This window comes from Syngnathus floridae, chromosome 2 (assembly GCF_059516105.1).
Source record: "Syngnathus floridae isolate MCC-2025c chromosome 2, RoL_Sflo_1.0, whole genome shotgun sequence".
NCBI classification, from domain to species: Eukaryota; Metazoa; Chordata; class Actinopteri; order Syngnathiformes; family Syngnathidae; genus Syngnathus; species Syngnathus floridae.
Window position 1 is genome coordinate 6,980,297 of NC_142414.1, and position 18,733 is coordinate 6,999,029.

The window sequence follows — 18,733 nt, forward strand, 5'->3', positions numbered from 1 at the left end:
CGTTAAATCCATCGATCAAATTCCTCGTCCTTTGTCAACAACGCCGCGCGTGCGCTCTGACGTCAGCCTCGTCGTTATTCCACAGATCTAGTATATAACTACTATATTGTAGCGTTAACAAAGTACAAGGAAAGACGTGGGTTTGGTAAACGGCTCTTTATTTAACAAAACAAGAGTTCAACGAGCCAACAACTACTGAACTGTAACAATAAAACCATATACAAGTTGCTAAACGAAATAAAATATATCAAATAACTATAACATAAATAGTTCACCGCAACACGGCCCAAAGGACCGGCGTTGACTTCCAGGCGTGTGGCGGCGTGGACTTCCATCCCCGGAGGTGGCACTTCCAGCCACAGAGGTGGAAGAGAGCTCCATAGAATAGGACCGGGCGTGCGTGAAAACCATGTCCGAGCCCCGTCCCCGGACAGCCACCCGGCCGAGCGCCGGCCCCCCGATTTCCATCCACGGAGGTGAAAAAGAGCTCCGCAGAGTAGGAACGGGCGTGCGTAAAAGCCATGTCCGAGCCCCATCCACCGTCCTCGGACAGCCACCCGGCCGAGCGCTGACCCCCGACTTCCATCCACGGAAGTGAAAGAGAGCTCCGTAGAGTAGGACCGGGCGTGCGTAAAAGCCATAATAGTTTTTCAAACCTTCTGTGTCACTCCAAATCATTAAATCCTTCAAACTCTTCGTCCTCCGTGTCACTTACAAACAAAGCCGCTAATGATGCCGGTAGTACGTGGGGCCCTTCGTTATCCCGTGATCGAATCTTTGTCCTTTATGTAAACAACCGCCGCGCTGCGCTGCGCTGCGCCGCGCCGCCCCGCGCCGCACTGTACTGCTGACATCACTTGAAATTCAAATTACAATAATCCCTTGCTACATCGCGGTTAGTTTATCACGGTTTCACTTGTTTTTTTTTTTTTTTTGAAAATTTTTGAAAAAATTCACACATAAGTCGCTCCTCAGTATAAGTCACCCCCCCACCCAAACTATGAAAAAAACGCGACTTATCGTCCGAAAATTACGGTAATTAGCATTATCCCTAATGCCAATTAACATAATGACTTCTTGATTTCCAGAATTTTTCACTTTTTTCGGTTACCCGACCATTATCCAATTGTAAATTTCCCCCAGGGTATCCTCGCACCCCCTAAGAACCATTCTCGCACCCCTAGGTGTGAACCACTGGTATAGGGGGTTGGCTCGGATGATTGTGCTCTTTTCGCCCCTGGGTGTCGGTCAGAACACAGTGGTTCCGTATTGGTTGCTTTACTGAATTATTGGCAAAAAAAATAAAATAAAATAACAGAGATGGGACCAAGTCACACATGTGCAAGTCTCAAGTAAGTCTCAAGTCTTAACCTTCAAGTCTCAAGTAAGTCCCAAGTCATTTTTTTCTTGGGCAAGTCAAGTCAAGTCCTTAAATAGGTCAAGTCAAGTCCAAGTCAAGTCCTTAAATAGGTCAAGTCAAGTCCAAGTCAAGTCACCTTATTATTGCAATTTTACCCGCAGAATCTGATCTTAGTAGTGAAAAGACAAGATATCAGTAACTTTAAGTAACCATCATTGTCCAATGTGTCTAACCGGTTTAAAAAATATGACAATAATTTGGATTTGCAATTTGTAATTACTGATATTCAGTAAAATACTCCATGGAATCAAACACAAAAGAAATTACCTCATACAATGATTTATTGACAGCTCAATCTAAACAAATGAACGTCTGCCGACAGTGTCTGACACATTTGAGTTGCAAACTTTGCTTGGCAGAATAGCTCTTCAAATGACAGACAAAGTTTGAAGCTGTCCGAAATGTTTTTGTTGCATATCTCGCACTGTGCTGTCTTTTGCCGTCATAAAAGTAATTGCGATAGCCGAAGGTGATGACTCGCGGTACCGCTCCCGCTGACATTTCAATTTCAAACTTCTGTGCTAACCCTGTTACATAGAATTTTTGACAATAAAGTAAACTTGAACTTGAACTTGAACTTGAACTTGACATATTTGCGCATGTCTGATGTAAAAGGGCGTGATTCTCCAATAAACACGTTCGGTAGGTAGAGAGGGCACAACTGATTGATTGACAGGGTAGTGATCCAATCATGACAACGCCATTCTCAGCCTGCGCTCCTATAGTGTTATCGATATCATTTTTATAAATGTATTAATCATTTTATATTCAAACTGAAAACATAAACTAAATAACACCGAAGTCATTCTAGTCATCGTGTCTCAAGTCAAGTCCCGAGTCTTTAACTTCCAAGTCCAAGTCGAGTCTCAAGTTTTTTCATTTTTTGTCAAGTCAAGTCACAAGTCATCAAAACAGCGACTCGAGTCGACTCGAGTCCAAGTCACAGTGACTCGAGTCCCCATCTCTGATAAATAACCATAAATGAAATACTCTCGGCAACACACCAAACATAAGTCATTGATCAAGACAACAAAATACATTTGTTGGCGACCGTTAGTTGCCGTGCCGCTGTGTAACGGCTACTCGTACGATGCGAGACAAACTTAAAGGATAGCGTCGCAGCTGTCAATCAAATGGCACGCACAAGAAGCAAACCGCAATCGGACAAACGGCACAACAGTGGACAGTAGTAACAATGAAATGTATATACTCACTTTGTGTCAAAGACACACACAATCACAGCAACATACTCAATCGATTATGAGCGCGCCGGAGCTGTCAAACGGAGCGCACATGAAGCAAACCGCGATCGGAGAAACGGCACAACAGTGGACAGGAGTGACAATGAAATGTAAAATACTCACTTTGTGTCAAAGACGCACGGGATCACAGAAACATACTCAGTCGATACCAGCAACCTTTAACTCACCGCTGCGCACAAGTGAAAATGGGTATAATGTCCAGACCCCGAATGTAAGACAACCCCTCTTTTTCAGTCTTATTTCAATGCAAAAATCATCGTCTTATATTCGGGCCAATACGGTATATGTGTGTATATATATATATATATATATATATATATATATATATATATATATATATATATATATATATATATATATATATATATATAATATTCTTTTCGGTTGTCCAAATCAAACCTTTTAAAATCCAATTAAAATGAAATGTGAATGATAATGACTTTCTTGCTTGCTGTTCTCATCAAGTGTTCAGATCAGATCAGGCTCAGGCAGGCAGGCAGGCAGGCAGGCAGGTGCATCCAAGGCGGTCCTGGCTTCGTCCAGGTGTAACCAAGGCGGTCCAGGCTTCGTCCCGCGCATCCAAGGCGGTCGTGGCTTCGTCCAGGCAGTCCCGGCGTCGTCTAGGCGCACCCGAGGCGGTCCTGGCCTCGTCCAGGCGCATCCGAGGCAGTCCCGGCTTCGTCCAGGCACATCTGAGGCAGTCCAGGCGCATTCAAGGCGATACTGGCATCGTCCAGGCACATACGAGGCAATCCTGGCTTCGTCCAGGCGCATCCAAGGCGGTCCGGGCGTCGTCCAGGCGCATCCGAGGCGGCTCCGGCTTCATCCAGGCCCATCAAATGCGGTCTCGGCGTCCTTCAGGCGAATCTAACGTGGTTCTGGCGTCGTCCAGTCGCATCCAAGGCGGTCCCGGTGTTGTCCAGGCACATCCAAGGCGGTCCGGGCGAATCCAAGGCTGTCCTGGCGTCATCCAGGTGCATCCAAGGCGGTTTTGGCGTCATCCAGGCGCATCCAAGGTGGTCCTGGCTTTGTCCAGGCGCATCCAAGGCAGCGCTGACTTTGTACAGGCACATCCAAGGAAGTCCTGGCTTCAACCAGTTCGTCCTGGCTTGGTCCAGGCGCATCCAAGGCGGTCCTGACTTGGTCCAGGCACATCCAAGGCGGTCCTGGCTTGGTCCAGGCGCATCCAAGACGGTCCTAGCTTGGTCCAGGCGCATCCAAGACGGGCCTGGCTTCGTCCAGGCGCATCCAAGGCGGTCCTGGCTTCGTCCAGGCGCATCCAAGGTGGTCCTGGCTCTGTCCAGGCGCATCCAAGGCAGTCCCGGCTTCCTCCAGGTGCATCCAAGGAAGTCCTGGCTTCGTCCAGCTGCATCCAAGGCAGTCCTGGTTTTGTCCAGGCGCATCCAAGGCGGTCGCGGCTTCATCCAGGCACATCTGAGGCAGTCCTGGTTTCGTCCAGGCGCATCCAAGGCGGTTGGGGCTTCGTCCAGACATGTCCAAGGAGATCCTGGCTTCGTCTAGGCGCATCCAATGCGGTCCTGGGGTCGTCCAGGCGCATCCAAGGCTGTCCTGGATTCGCCCAGGCACATCCAAGGCGGTCATGGCTTCGTCCCGGCAGTCCAGCTTTGTCCAGGCGCATCCAATGCGGTCCTGGCTTCATCCAGGAGCATCCATGGCGGTCCCGGCTTCGTCCAGGCGCATCCAAGGAGGTCCTGGCTTCCTCCAGGCGCATTCAAGGCTGTCCCAGCTTTGTTCAGGCGCATCCAAGGCGGTCGTGGCGTCGTCCAAGCGCATCCGAGGCAGTCCTGGTGTCGTCCAGGTTTATCCAAGGCGGTCCCGGCGTCGTCCAGGCGCAACCTGAGGCAGTCTTGGCTTCGTCCAGGCGGAACCAAGGCCGTCCTGGCGTTGTCTGGGCGCTTCCAAGGCAGTCTTGGCTTGTTCCAGGCAGTCCTGGCTTCGTCCAGGCACATTTAAGGCGGTCCTGGCTTCGTCCAGGCGCATTCAAGGCAGTCTGGGCGCATCCAAGGCGCATCCAAGGCGCATCCAAGGTGCATCTAAGGCGGTCCCGGCGTTGTCCAGACGCATCCAAGTCAGTCCTGGCTTCATTCAGTTGCATCCGATGCGGGCCCAGCATTGTCCAGGCGCATCCGAAGTGGTCCCGGCGTCGTCCAGGCACACCCGAGGCGATCCCGGCATCGTCCAGGCGCATCCAAGGCGGTCCTGGCTTTGTTCAGGCGCATCCAAGGCGGTCCTGGCTTTGTCCAGGTCGTCCTGGCTTCATCCAGGCACATCCAAGCGCATCCAAGGCGGTACTGGCTTTGTCCAGGCAGTCCTGGCTTCGTCCAGGCACATCCAAGGCGTTCGTGGCTTCGTCCAGGCACATCCAAGGCAGTCCAGGCGCATCCAAGGCGGTCCCAGGGTCGGCCAGACGCATCCAAGGCAGTCCTGGCTTTCTCCAGGCGCATACAAGGCAGCCCTGGCTTCGTCCAGGCGCATTCCAGGCAGTCCTGGCTTTGTCCAGGCAGTCCTGGCTTCATCCAGGCACATCCAAGGCATTCCTGGCTTCGTCCAGGCGCATTCAAGGCAGTCTGGGCGCATCCAAGGCGCATCCAAGGCGCATCCAAGGCGCATCTAAGGCGGTCCCGGCGTTGTCCAGACGCATCCAAGTCAGTCCTGGCTTTGTCCAGGCGCATCCAAGGCAGCCCTGGCTATGACCAGGCGCATCCAAGGCAGTCTTGGCTTCGTCCAGTCACATCCAAGGCAGTCCTGGCTCCATCCAGGTGCATCCAAGGCACTCCAGGCGCATCCAAGGCGGTCCAGGCGCATCCAAGGCGGTCCCGGCGTCATCCAGGCGCATCCTAGGCAGTCCCGTAAATTGCTAGATGAAGTTGATAGCGAATATGCCGATCTGGCCGCTGGCTATCCAGGGGCGACGTTTTGCGTCGCTTTTTTTGCTTTGTAGCCCACTTAATTATTTTAATAGTAGGCAAACAGCTCATGTATTGACAGTCTATGTTGCCTTATAAAAAGACAGGTATGTTTTTTTTGGGGGGGTTCAATATGGCTCTTTGAACATTTTGGGTTGCCGACCTCTGGCTTAGACAGACAACTCAGAGATTAGTTTCTTGGCAGAAGCAATCAAGATTCCTGAGATTCCCTTGTCAACCAGGGCACACGACACTGACGGCGAGTCGCTCTAGTGTCAGCTTGGTATCTTATCACCTCATCAGCGGGCGGGCTCTTATCCAGTTAGACCAGTCGAGATGGCGACTTAGTGACATCAGGCCTTTAAATCCCAAACCTGGATGCAGAAAGCATCTACACGTCATGTAAGTGGCTTAGAGAAAGACAAAGCGAGAGAGGGTCAGGTTTGGAAGATGCGCTGTTTCAGGCCTCCGAGGAAATTTGTACCTTGTGAAGTGGACACGGCAAATTTCAAACATGACCTCTGCAGGTATTCTTCACAGTTCTTTGTTTATAATAGCGTATTTGATTGCAGTGTGACCTTTATATCTTACGAGGGAGCACATTTGTAAAGTATATTTTCTAAATGAAAGGTCATTTCATGGAAATGTCAGCATTGTGATAAGCTCCTCTGTTCCCGATGCCGGAGCAATTGTTATTGTGACTAACTATGAGTCATTTTGTTCTCAGTCATTCATAAAAAACAAGGACCAGTCAGTTGGATGGTAAATGTGACTCATCATCGTGTAAAGATTTAAACTTTCTTGTTTCTATGACCTGTTCGAAGGGCAGCACTTGTGGTACGACATCTGAGACATCTGACTACAAAATGACTCAGAAAACAAACAGACCCATGTAACTACTTGCTTGGGATCATTCCAAAGACACAATAAATAAATGTATTGGGTTACTACCGACTGTAATATTTTTTTTTCTGCTGCTAAACCTTTAGCATAGAATGGTTTGTTATTGTGCATCACATCAGGTATATTGACTGCTAGCTTTCAACATCATTCACATCCTATAGTGTTTCTTGTGACTTTGTTTTTCCTGTCAGCATCACATTGTCTTTCCCTCTCAAACTTGTCTCTAATGCAACATACCAGTCAAATGAATACCAAGCAGAACATTTTTGCAAGTGAAATCAAATGTGAACGATCAATTGTCTGATTAGAGTAAATCGTGCAGAAGACTGCCCTTACTGGCCATCATTTGTGCTAATCCCTTTCTTTTTTACTGCAGGCTCATGCGGCCAGATGATGCCAACATTGTCGGTAACGTGCACGGTGGCAACATCCTGAAGATGATTGAGGAGGCAGGATGCATTATTAGCACGCGACACTGCAACACACAGAATGAGGTGAGAGGTTACAACCATATCAACTTACTTTAGTTTGGTTTAAGTGTGCACTACAATGTAGGAAAATAAAGCTTCAAATTTGCTTCATGAACCAGTAGTTATCTTTTGACTCCTCTAGATGAGACTCTGTATTCAACTTTGGTCTAAAAGCACATTGACTTGCCATGTCTTAAATCCCTTTATTTAAACCAACAGCCTCTTCAACCTTTGGAATATTTCCAGTCCAATCCGGACATTATATAAAATTTCAATTAAAAATGTCATACAAGTATAAAATGAAATCAAGCTGGTAAGTAGTGGCTGGTGCTAAAGCAGTCTACTGCACATGTTCACTCTGAATGCCTTCGTTAAGCAGCACATACAGATGGAGAGAACACCAGCCAGATCATTTGCAAGGCAAAGCCTTTTGACCCCAAGATCTGCTTAAATGCTTTTGATGCAATGGCAATTGAACAAAAACAGGAGGTTGAAATAAAAACGTTTCCAACATGGAACAGAAGCAACAGTTCAGCTAAGTCATTGACATGAATAAAGGCCGTCAACACTGACTGTTGATAATTATCATGGTCTGTCTTTCACCCATTGAACTACTTCTGTTTTGATTGACATCATTGGATCTTGTCTTGCCTTCAACAACATTCTGATGATGTCTTACATTTCAGCCTCTCTTCAGATATGACATGCAAATACTGCTTCACTGAACACATGTTAAAGCATCTGTATTTGCTTGTTTAGTTAGACTGGTCTAATAAATTAGTTCTGCACTATATGCCAAACCCATTTCATGTATTGTAATGCAATGTTCGTCTGACTCAGTTCACAATTTTGTAAAAAAATCTCGCAAACAATTATCATCAAACAGTACAGAAAACAGTGCATTTGTTTATTTTCTGGAATCGTAACTTTGAAAGGAGCTCTAAGATATCACACGATACATCTTCAGACATCGTGGTACCTTGCTTGTCTGATCAATGCAGTTGCTAAATCTTAACTATGCATGCTTTGCTTCAAATGTTAATCAATGATAATGTTGCGCTGCACTGCCTTCCACAGGACCGCTGCGTGGCTGTTTTGGTTCGTGTGGAGAAGACTGAGTTCTTGTACCCCTTGTTCATCGGGGAGGTTGCCCACGCCACGGCTGAGATCACATACACCTCACAACACTCGCTGGAAGTGCAGGTCAAAGTCATGGGAGAAAATATCCTCACAGGTAACTTGCCAAGATTAGATTACATCATTCACATGTCGTCCCGCCGGGTGAGTGACCTGCTGCCACTCACCAGTGTTAACCTTTTGCCTCGTTTTTTCCCTCCTCTTCCGGCGAGAATATGAAGAATGTCAACCATTCATGTGTGCAGGCATTCACTGATAAGCAGAATTCAAACACACCTAGGTATACACACGCATATCCGAATTTAAGTTACAGTATGCAGTATGCACAATGCAATACAGTTGGAACATTGGTACTCCACTTAAAAAAACCTCTACTTCAACAATGATTCAATTAAAATTTCTTAGATGTTATAAACAAACTTCACCTTTATAAATATTTAAAACAAACCAATAAAATACAAAGGAATTGAAATGTTAAATATGCACAATTGCACTGTGTAGCGGGAGCCAACGTACCGCGAGTGGTACGAGTGGTACCACACTTAGGTCACTCGATGTGCCCACTCAGCCATGTAAATGGCAAAAAAGTGCTTGACAGCACTTCTGTCTGGGCCGAGAGCTCACAGATAAATGCAATAGGAATTGAAATTGAAGTTTGGTGTGCACAGAATTTTGCAATGGGAATGGCAAAAATGCTTTTTTTAATTGAACATACACATTAAAAATAAACGAACTAGCACCTTTTAGTGTCAATGAGTTCTTGTACCCCTTAAAATACAATCATTCTATCCGTCCCTTCGTCCATCCATCCATTTTCTGAATCGTTTTATCGTCACGAGGATCGCGGGCATGCTGAAGCCCATCGTGGCAGTCTTTGGGCGGCACACTGAACTGTTCGCCTGCCAATCGCAGACGCTGATTCTAATTAATCCAAGTAGTGCAATTCTGAAGCCAAACTATGCAATACGTATAGGCCTATTATACAGTACAGTTAAGTGTAGTGTAACATTTCTCCTGTTTGATCAGTAGAGGGCAGTACATACGTATGCACCCATGCTCACGCACGCTCACGCACACATAGATTTCCTTTTGTATGACGTAGGTTTACTTTATTTATATTTGTGAATGTTTTCTGATTATTTAATTGCCGTGTAGATGCTGTTGCATTACACTACCCTGTTTGTTTTACTTTTAATGAGTTTAGATTAATGACAAACAGATACAATGATGAATGCAAGGCCCGAAGACTGAATGAAAGAAGATTGAGTGAGGGTTGGAAAAGAAGGAGAAGGATGAAGGAGGTGTGAGAAACAAGAAGTATCCCCTAGACAGCTGTTGCCCTAGCAACAGGCTTGTACTGGTTGGTTGGCTGGTTGCTGGGTTTGAAGCAGATAGACACGCATGCATTGGTGATATGAGATGACGAGTGGAGAACATCATACATTCATCACTTGTCAAAAACAGGTGTGCCATATAGTCCATTTCTGCCAGTGCATTGCATGGAAGCAATCATTGAACTCCAACTCACAAAAGGACCGCCATTAAGAGTACTACTCCAGTGAGAGGTTAACATGGCATACGTTGAGATATGGAAATCTGGAACGCTGGGGCCTGTGCATGACAGTGGCCTCAAACCAACCATAAACATTGCGCATACACTACCGTTCAAAGGTTTGGGGTCACTTAGAAATTTCTATTTTTCAATGAGGATAACATTAAACATTAAATGTCATGAAGAATGTGTATAAAGGCCCATTCCCAGCAACCAACCCTCCAGTGTTCAAATGCTCCATTGTGTTTGCTACTTGTGTTAGAAGGCTAATGGATGATTAGAAAACCCTTGAAAGCCCTTGTGTAATTGAGTTAGTTTTCATGTAAAACACTAAATTGTCTAGGAGACTCCTGAATCTGATATTCAACCTTCGAATGAACCCTCCTCCAGCACCCCTGAATAGACCTTGTCAAGGACGCTGAGGAGTGCGATTCATCTGTGGTTGGAACACACCCTCGCGTAGGGGGACACCACCTTGTTCTGCCAATCCATAGACACTGTCCCCAATGTCCACGCATGTTGTAGAGCAGGGCTTGTCAACCGATGGTCCGCGGCCCTCTAGTGGTCCCTAGCGGTATCGTAGGTGGTCTGCAAAATCGGAAATGGAAAATAATGACATTTTTAAAAATAGAATTGATTTATTATTTATACTTGGTTTATTTTCCAGCTAATTTTGTCAATCATTTACCCATCCAAATTATGTCAAATGTAGCTGAGATTCCCAAAATAAAGACACTGATAGAAATGAATAGTCTGCATAGGTCTACCCTCCTTGGGTGCATAACAAAATAATATCCCGCCAAAACAGTGGTCCCTGAGTTGCTTCTTGGTTATAATGGTGGTACCTTGGACAAAACCAGTTGAAAACCCCTGTTGTAGAGGCATGTCAGCCAGGACAGCCCCACAACATCCAGAGCAGTGGTTCTTAACCTGGGTTCGATCGAACCCCAGGGGTTTGATGAGTCGGCTTCAGGGGTTCGGCAGAGCTGGTATGTCATTGCCCCGCCCTTGCCCCGCCCCGCCCCCGCCCTGCCGTCCGCGGATGGCCGAACACACCGGTAGCACCCCCCCGTCCGCGGATGGCCGAACACACCGGTAGCACACAGGTAAAAGAGGGGTTCGGTGAATGCACATATGAACCTGATGGGGTTTGGTACCTCCTAAAAGGTTAAGAACCACTGATCCAGAGCCTTTAGGAACTCTCATCCATCTCTGGGGCTCTGCTACCGAGCGGTTTAAAACCACCTCTGTAGCTTCAGCACCAGAGGAGAGTCCCCAAGCTCTGCTTCCTCAATGGAAGGCGTGTTGGTGCAATCGAGACATCGTAATACAGTGAATATAACATTCAATGTGGAAATCCCAACATTTTTTAGTCTTTAAGGCATCTTATGGTGACAATATCTCAGTTATAATCATAGTTGAAATTCAAAAGTAAGATGAATTTTCACTCTTTAATTTTTACGTGTAAACCACATATGCATTTCATTTGTTTTAAGTTAAAATGTCAGTTTCACAATCATTTTGGTAGCATGATGTCTTGTAATAAGGAAACCAGCTATGTCTATGACATTGCCATGGCAACACCCGCTCACCACAGTTGTGTTTGAAAATATGTGTGGACTGGCCAGGAGACGCCTCACAAGTTCATGCAATAGCATCTGAGGGTCCGTTTCGAGTTGTGTGCAATGATTGTATCCTGAATTAAATGCTGCTCAAAAGAGTTCCTACTTATTAACTTGGATTTATGTTTTTAAATGGTCTAAGTGCTCAATTTACAAAGCAAACAAATCACTTACACACAGCCCAATTTGACCTTGTTAGCTCCAAACAAAAATTTTGAGATTTCTCAGAAATCTTGAATGCAGCATTTGACCTCGAAACAATTGTGCTTCAAGTGCAATTGTATACTATTCAGGTAGTTTCAGCGTTGCAAAACTAGTACAGAGTACTCATTCTTAGAATTTTGGATAGTGCAACATCATGTATCATGGGCATACATATGTGTGCAGTTGGTACACGGCTCATATCTACGGCATACTGTACATATGTGCATCTCTGTGCATGTGTGTTTGTATCAGTGTTTGGCCCTTTAAAAGGTTCCTGCAGGGCCGAGGGGGAAGAGAAGATAACGGGAGCAGACATTATTTGCTTCTGTCATGTCGGCTTAGCATCAGGTCCCCCACACTGTGGTCTAGTCACACATGGATGCCAAGTGGGTGTACCTGAACACATCTCACGCGCACACACGCACACACGCATGCACGCACGCACGCGCGCACGCACGCACACACACACACACACACACACACACAAGGACGCACATATACACGCATAGAAATCAAAAAGATGTCTCACATCTAGAGAGAGGACCTTTCCCATTAGTGTCTTGAATATTCAAACAACACTTTGATAGAAAATATTGTGTATAGTCTCTTTTTAAGGTTTATTACTTTGCTTCATGTAAATCACTTTGCTTGTGCAATATCTGTATATACATACATTCAAATATGCGTTAGATTAGGCTCTATGGTTGCATGTATTATATGTTATTATGTGTGGTGGAGGAGGCAGGCACCCAGGTTCCACAGTCAGTCAGGCAGGATCTCATCAGGCAGGCCTCAGTCACGGCCCCCCAGGGGGAGCCTGCCTACTGTGGGCACAAGCCGTGATGATTGTCCCCGCTGTGCACAACGCACATGCGCACTCACAGATGCGCAGTCACTCACACATGCACACAAATTTGCAACTGCGCACATACAGTAATGGCACGTAAAATAACCAAGTCTCACATTCTGAATTACACATAGTTACAACAAACGTGGTCTCCACAACACACACAATCAGGCTTTTGATTACCGTTCACCAATGACAGCACACAATCGGTATGCACAAACACTGGGGGGTAATAATGCTGACATCACATGCACACTCAGGCATGCATTTGCATAAACACTGTATACACAAATTGTAACCCCCCCTCTTCCGCGCGTTCAGCATACGCATGCATAGACACAGCTGGGAGCAATGCATTATGGGTGAGGCTTAAAATAAGCATGACAACCTGATGGTTCATTCAACTGCACACTCGGAATGTTAGCTTTGCGAGCCGATAAAGGCGCATTTAAAAAACTCATTATGCTTGAATGTAACCATGCATGTCGTGATAGACATTTCAGGTATCCAAATGTGAACACCTTACATTTCCATGTAAAAATGGCAAAACGTCTGGCGAGCCTTACATTTCATTGGCAAAAACTTCTGGCTCGAAATCATCTGGTCCCATCAGACCAAAGTGTGCCTCGGTTTAAAGTAATTTTGGCCTCGCATAGCTCAGTGGGAAAATGTGCGTTTTTGATCCCTCAGCCTGGAACACTCTGTGCAGGAGGTGCTAATGGTTATTTTTCTACATGCTTCGAAAACTCCTGCATGAGTGACAAAGCAGATAATATAAGGCAGACAAAGTTAGAGACAGTTGTCCTAAAACTATATGAAGTGGATAAAGCAGGGGAAGGGTTGAATTTGGAGAGGGCGAGAGCAGCAACATGAAGCTGGAGGGGCTGCAAACAGCTGATAGATTACATTGACGACAAAACACTCATACTGTGTACTGCTTGTCCTGCAAACACTATGGGGCAGAGAAACAAGTTTAAATAATTATGAGTTAAATAATGTCAACACCTGTCTGGAATAGTGACTAATTCCTTTATGGTGATTGAATGATTCAAAAAGAGCTCTGGGGGGTGGTATATCCGCACAAGGGCAATAATTAAAATCCCATAATTACTTCCAAGTACAAGGAGGAGTTAATGCTTTCAAAGTGGGCCTGGATTAATGCACAGGCAAACATGGGAACACATAATGCTGCGGTGTCCCCAAACGGCAAATGTAAAAGAAAACAAAACGTAATTGGAATTGAAATGGCCCAAAGAAATGTTTACACTACACCGACTAGTGTCCAAATACAAAAGACTTGCACAATACAGTGATGTCCAATATAAGACAAGAGTGTTTTGTTATCAGGCAGTCATATTTGAAAACTACTCCCTTTGCACAAACGATTGCCACTTCATCTGTCGCGTCTTCTGTGTCTAATAGGCGGTTCCTCCTCAGGGGCGGTGGTTTTGTTAAAAATGAATAAATGACTAATGAAAACTCCCACTTTAATTAATAACTGTTCAATTTTGCCCTAAAGAAGGCATTTAGCATAACTATATGTTTCTAAATAAGTTGAAACAGCTTGAAGAAGACAATTTCCTCTTCCAGCATGACCATGTCCCAGCGCACAAAGCCAAGGCCATAAAGGATAAAAGTATGCTTCGAATAGTTGGCTGTGGAAGAACCCCAACATTTCTCTTTGCGAAGAAGTACACCAGAATACAAGCCGGGCCTCCGCAAATGTATTTCTGGATGAATTCCCAGATGCAGAATTTTAACAACAGTGTGCACGAACCGTAACCTTAATGAGGCCATCATGCTGCTTCGGCGAGCACACTAGCGCTGCTATTGAAAGGGCAACTGGTCAAACATTGACATTGTTGTCATTCAATGTGGAGCGACAAACTCGAACATCAGTTCCCTGATAAGGTTCTGGCGAAAAGGTCATCTGGGAATGCTCCTCAACAACTACCTACTTCAACCCTCTCTCCCCCTCCTCCATCCTAAACACAGTTCACTTAAATTGTCCAGCAGTGGCTAATAATAGACTGGACTCAGAACAGTCTGAGTAGAGTCAAGGATATGTAAATGGGACTCTTTCTCCTGTGGGCAACTTCCTGGCCGCTGACAAGGGCGGGAGCCAATGAATGGAGGAGGAGAAAAGCGCGGTTGGCATGGTAACGCTGCCCGGCTGTCAGCGCAGTTCTAACTCGGACGTAAGATGCAAATGCTACTCAGTCTGCTTTAAGCCATATTGTCACAGTGCACATAATGCTTTTGTGTCATGATAGTCCATTTTCGTGTTTCTCTTATCTTGTTACGTGTTAGCAGAAGGTTTTATTTTTTTACATTTTCATCAGATACTCTCCCTAAATAAGACACCATCAGACCACCTTGTCTGTTTACCGAACTACTCATAACAGCTTCCAGTTCTCACAGTTAGTAAATTTGTAAATTAGGGTGACCAGACGTCCTCTTTTTCCCGGACATGTCCTACTTTTGAGCCCTAAGAAAACGTCCGGGGGGGAATTTCAAAAATTGTCTGGGATTCTTTTGGACTACCTCAAACATAATATAACCCTCACACAGGGTTAGGCAACCCAAAATGTTCAAAGAGCCATATTGGCCCAAAAAAACAAAGAAAATACCTGTCTGGAGCCGCAAAAATCTAAAAGCCTTTTATAAAGTCAAAGTCAAATGCAACATAGACTGTCAATACATAAGTTGTATGCCTACTATTAAAATAATTTAAAGAAAAATAGTGGTGTTAATTTGATCATTTCTTCTTGCGGCCCATTAGAGTTCACGTACCTGCATAGCAGCACTGTCTGTTCGATATCAATCACGTCACACGACTCATCCATCATAGGCAATTGAGAAAGCTGGAGCTGAATTGATGTCCTTGATCTGCTGATCGGTGATATTGTTTGTGCGGAGAGGCATGTCTTTAATTTTCCGAATGATCTCGGTTTTGTTTCTGAAGTCCAAAAATAGGCACTGATATTTTAATGAATGAATCCTTCATGTACTCGCCATCGGTGAATGGTTTTCCACGCTTTATTATCTCCGGGGCTGCAACAAAACTTGCAGCAGTAGTAGAGTTTGGAGATGCAATCCACTTCTTGAAACAGTTTTTTCGGTCCTCAAATTTCACAGTTCTCAGTTCCAACTGGGTGATCGGCATCAAATATAGCATGCTTTAGCTGAAAATGTCACTCCAAATTGCTCTTGTTATTTGACAACTTCCCATTGCAAATCAAACATGCAGGCAATGCTTCAGCATTGGCAATGAAAACAAATAGTTGACTCCATTCTTTCTTAAAACCTCTGTTCTCATCAGCAATCTTTCTCTTTTTGCCTTTTGAATACATGGCCCATCATTCACACACCTGTTTACAAATCACCTGTGCTGTGTCGCAGGATATGACGCAATTTTGCTATTTGGCGTCATTCTTAAATTCAGTATTTTTTAATATATTTACTACATACATTTTTACAGCATAAGTATGGTTGTGTCGTGTTACCATTTAAAAACCATATTAAAAAAAACAAAAACAATAAAAAAAAGTATTTTTCCATTTTCATGCATTTTTGCAAAAATTCCAGGGATCCGCTAAGGGGGTGCTAAAGAGCCGCATGCGGCTCTGGAGCCGCGGGTTGCCGACCCCTGCCCTAACATAATACATGTACAGTACATTGTCAATAGAATTGCCACTCCGTTCCATTTCACTCAATTCCAGGTTTTTCTGTATTGTTCGCAAAGTCACGCCCTTCTCCTCCAATATAGTCACTTTGCTACGCAAGAGGAGGACTGAAGACGAGCCCTTTTTTCTTCTTCAAATGCTGCACCGATGGCCGTATTCCGTTTGTCTTTTTTTACTTAGTGTACCACTATAAAACTAGTTAGTGTTAGTGTAAATAGGTTTTTGTTATTTTATATATCATTTTTGTCATAACATATGACACAAATGACCCCCCACCCCACAAAAATGACCCCGCCCCCTAAAAATGACAACGCTCCCTCCCAAAAAAAGGTGTCCTCTTTTTCAGAAACCCAAATCTGGTCACCCTAGGTAAGTGTCGGGAGAATAGAGCAGATATCACCATGACAACCTCTCCGCCTGATTGCTTTGAGAAGTGATTTTTACAAGGTTTGTTTTCTGATCTTCTGCCTCTTGGTGCTGCAAGGCAGATGGAACATTTCACCTCCCCCTAAATTTTATGTGTATTGGAACTAACCGACATAGGAGATCATGTGAGCTTGAGCTCCTTTTAATGTCGATTTTGACAAGAGACTTGTTTGGCCTTTTGTTACAAGTAGTTTATCACAAGACCAAAAAAGTGACCCCGCCACTCTGCAATTCTCAAGTTTATTTTCTATTAAGAATGATGTCTGATTCTAATGATGTCCAGTGGATATTATTAAAATTTCAACCAGTTTATCTTACCTCTTGAAAATTCTATTATATTTATAACATCCTGCTTTCCACACCTTTTTTGTCTACACTGTTTGTACTATGTGTCCTCTCTGCATCCATTGCAGCCTGGTCTCCTAGAAGAGGGACCCTCCCATCTGTGGTCTTTTCTCAAGGTTTCTCATTTCCCCTAGCTGGAGTTTTGAGTTTTTCCTTGCCCTCTTGGGAGTTTCAGATCAGGGGATGTTTGAGAATATCTTTCGTTCTTCACATGTCCTGAGTGTTGTTGTTAGTCACCTAAATGTTGAACAGAGGCTGTGATTTACTGAAGTCAAATTCCTTGTTTGGCACGCTCAAACATGGCGAATAAAAAACTCTTGAATCTTGAATCTTGAAACTGCATACAAAGATACATATTTCAAGATGTCCATATAGTTCTCCACCTAATTCTCTTCAAAGTTTAGGAATTATTTCTCCACTTCATTGCACGTACATCAATTTTTAGTAGTCAACATTTTTACTTGTTGCAGCTGTCAACAGGCTTCTCTCACCGCCAATCAATGATTACGTTGCACGAGCTGCCCAATTCATTTATTAGTTTCAAAACATATTGAGGGAAGAAAGCTTCCTGACTCTCAATGACATTTTCCTTGGGGAGAAGACGTTGACCTTTTTCTGTCTGACTGCAGGTGCCAAAAAGCTGGTCAACAGGGCCGTGCTATGGTACGTACCCTGCTCTCTGCAGAATGTCGACAAGATCATGGAGGTGCCGCCTATCAAGGTAAATTTCAGATGCCCTGACCTTAATCAACCAAACTTTGGCATTTCTCCAGGCTCCTATCTTTCACGGAGAGGCCAGCTGATCAAGAAATGGTCACGCAACATTTGAAATAACCCTGCCTCTTGCCCAAAATCCGCTGAGATAGACTCTAGCTCATCCATGTCCCTAGCAAGGATAATCGCCCTCATCTTTGCTTCACATCACAAAATAGTCTTATGATATACGTAGAAGCAGTTCCCTCTGTCATCAAGAGCAATTCATAGATCATTCTTTGCTATCTTGACACAATGTACACACCACATGCAAGGTAAAGGAGAGGTTGGAGCTTCATATGTGAAGAACAGGTGTAAATGAATAGGTTCATTACACGATTGCATAGCAACGCAAAACATCACATGGCATCAATTTTTCCATCACAAATGTATGCGTAGTTTGACGCAGAACAAGAGGCAGAGGGTCGGAAGCGCTACGAGGCTCAGAAGACAGCCAGACTCAAAACCAATGATTTGGTTGAAGTTGTGCCACCTCCATCCAAGCCAGGTAACAGACTCACTTAGAAGAACATAATTGGTTCTAAAAAGACAAAATTAAGTAGTCCTAAAATGGTCATGCAAACAGTGGCAGCAAAATGTACTCTAATGGATTGTTGTGCTGCATTACAGAAAAGCACACCGTTGGCTTCAGTCAGTCCAGCCTGATCCATCTGGTGGGTCCCTCCGACTGCACACTCCACGACTATGTTCATGGAGGTGAGTTCATTGGCTTGCCCTACTCATTCCACACGGCTGACAAAGGCCAGCATGTAAAACAACTACTAGGGCTTGAGTGACTATTTTCAATTTGTTTCCATCGACTGTAAATAACGAAAGTCGAGTTAAAATCAATCAAACGATGATGTCATTGATATTGTTTCAGCACGTGATATCACAGTGATTTTGGCAATTTGCACCCACTTCTAAAATTAACATTACCACCACCTGCATGACTAAAGCAGAACAGTATCACCTAGGACACAGCTTAATCTCATTCAATACCACATACAGCAATGTGATTTAATCACCCATAGTTTGCACTTTAGTTGCCTTGTGATTTATTGGTCCCCAATCCTTTTGACGCATTTATAGCCACTCCCCAAAGAGGTCCTAACACTTCATATTTATTGGGTAGCAGTTTAGACAGCTTGTTGGAAAAAAAAAAAGGCTGACTTATGC

The 18,733-nt window shown here is 44.6% G+C and overlaps 1 protein-coding gene across 2 annotated transcripts in view; it reads left to right on the top strand.

Moving 5' to 3' along the window:
- The window catches only part of acot7 (acyl-CoA thioesterase 7), a 37,909-nt gene that overhangs the window by 5,503 nt on the left and 13,673 nt on the right, over window positions 1-18,733 (top strand). Inside the window, exons 1-6 of one of the 2 annotated variants that reach the window (XM_088369998.1) lie at window positions 6,045-6,136; window positions 6,889-7,006; window positions 8,060-8,216; window positions 17,431-17,522; window positions 17,954-18,062; window positions 18,185-18,271. In XM_088369998.1, the coding sequence (XP_088226124.1) occupies window positions 6,060-6,136; window positions 6,889-7,006; window positions 8,060-8,216; window positions 17,431-17,522; window positions 17,954-18,062; window positions 18,185-18,271 (640 nt within the window). In that variant the 5' untranslated portion in view covers window positions 6,045-6,059. Of the gene's footprint in view, window positions 1-6,044; window positions 6,137-6,888; window positions 7,007-8,059; window positions 8,217-17,430; window positions 17,523-17,953; window positions 18,063-18,184; window positions 18,272-18,733 lie in introns of those variants that run through there. The other variant, XM_088369997.1, reaches the window with a different exon arrangement.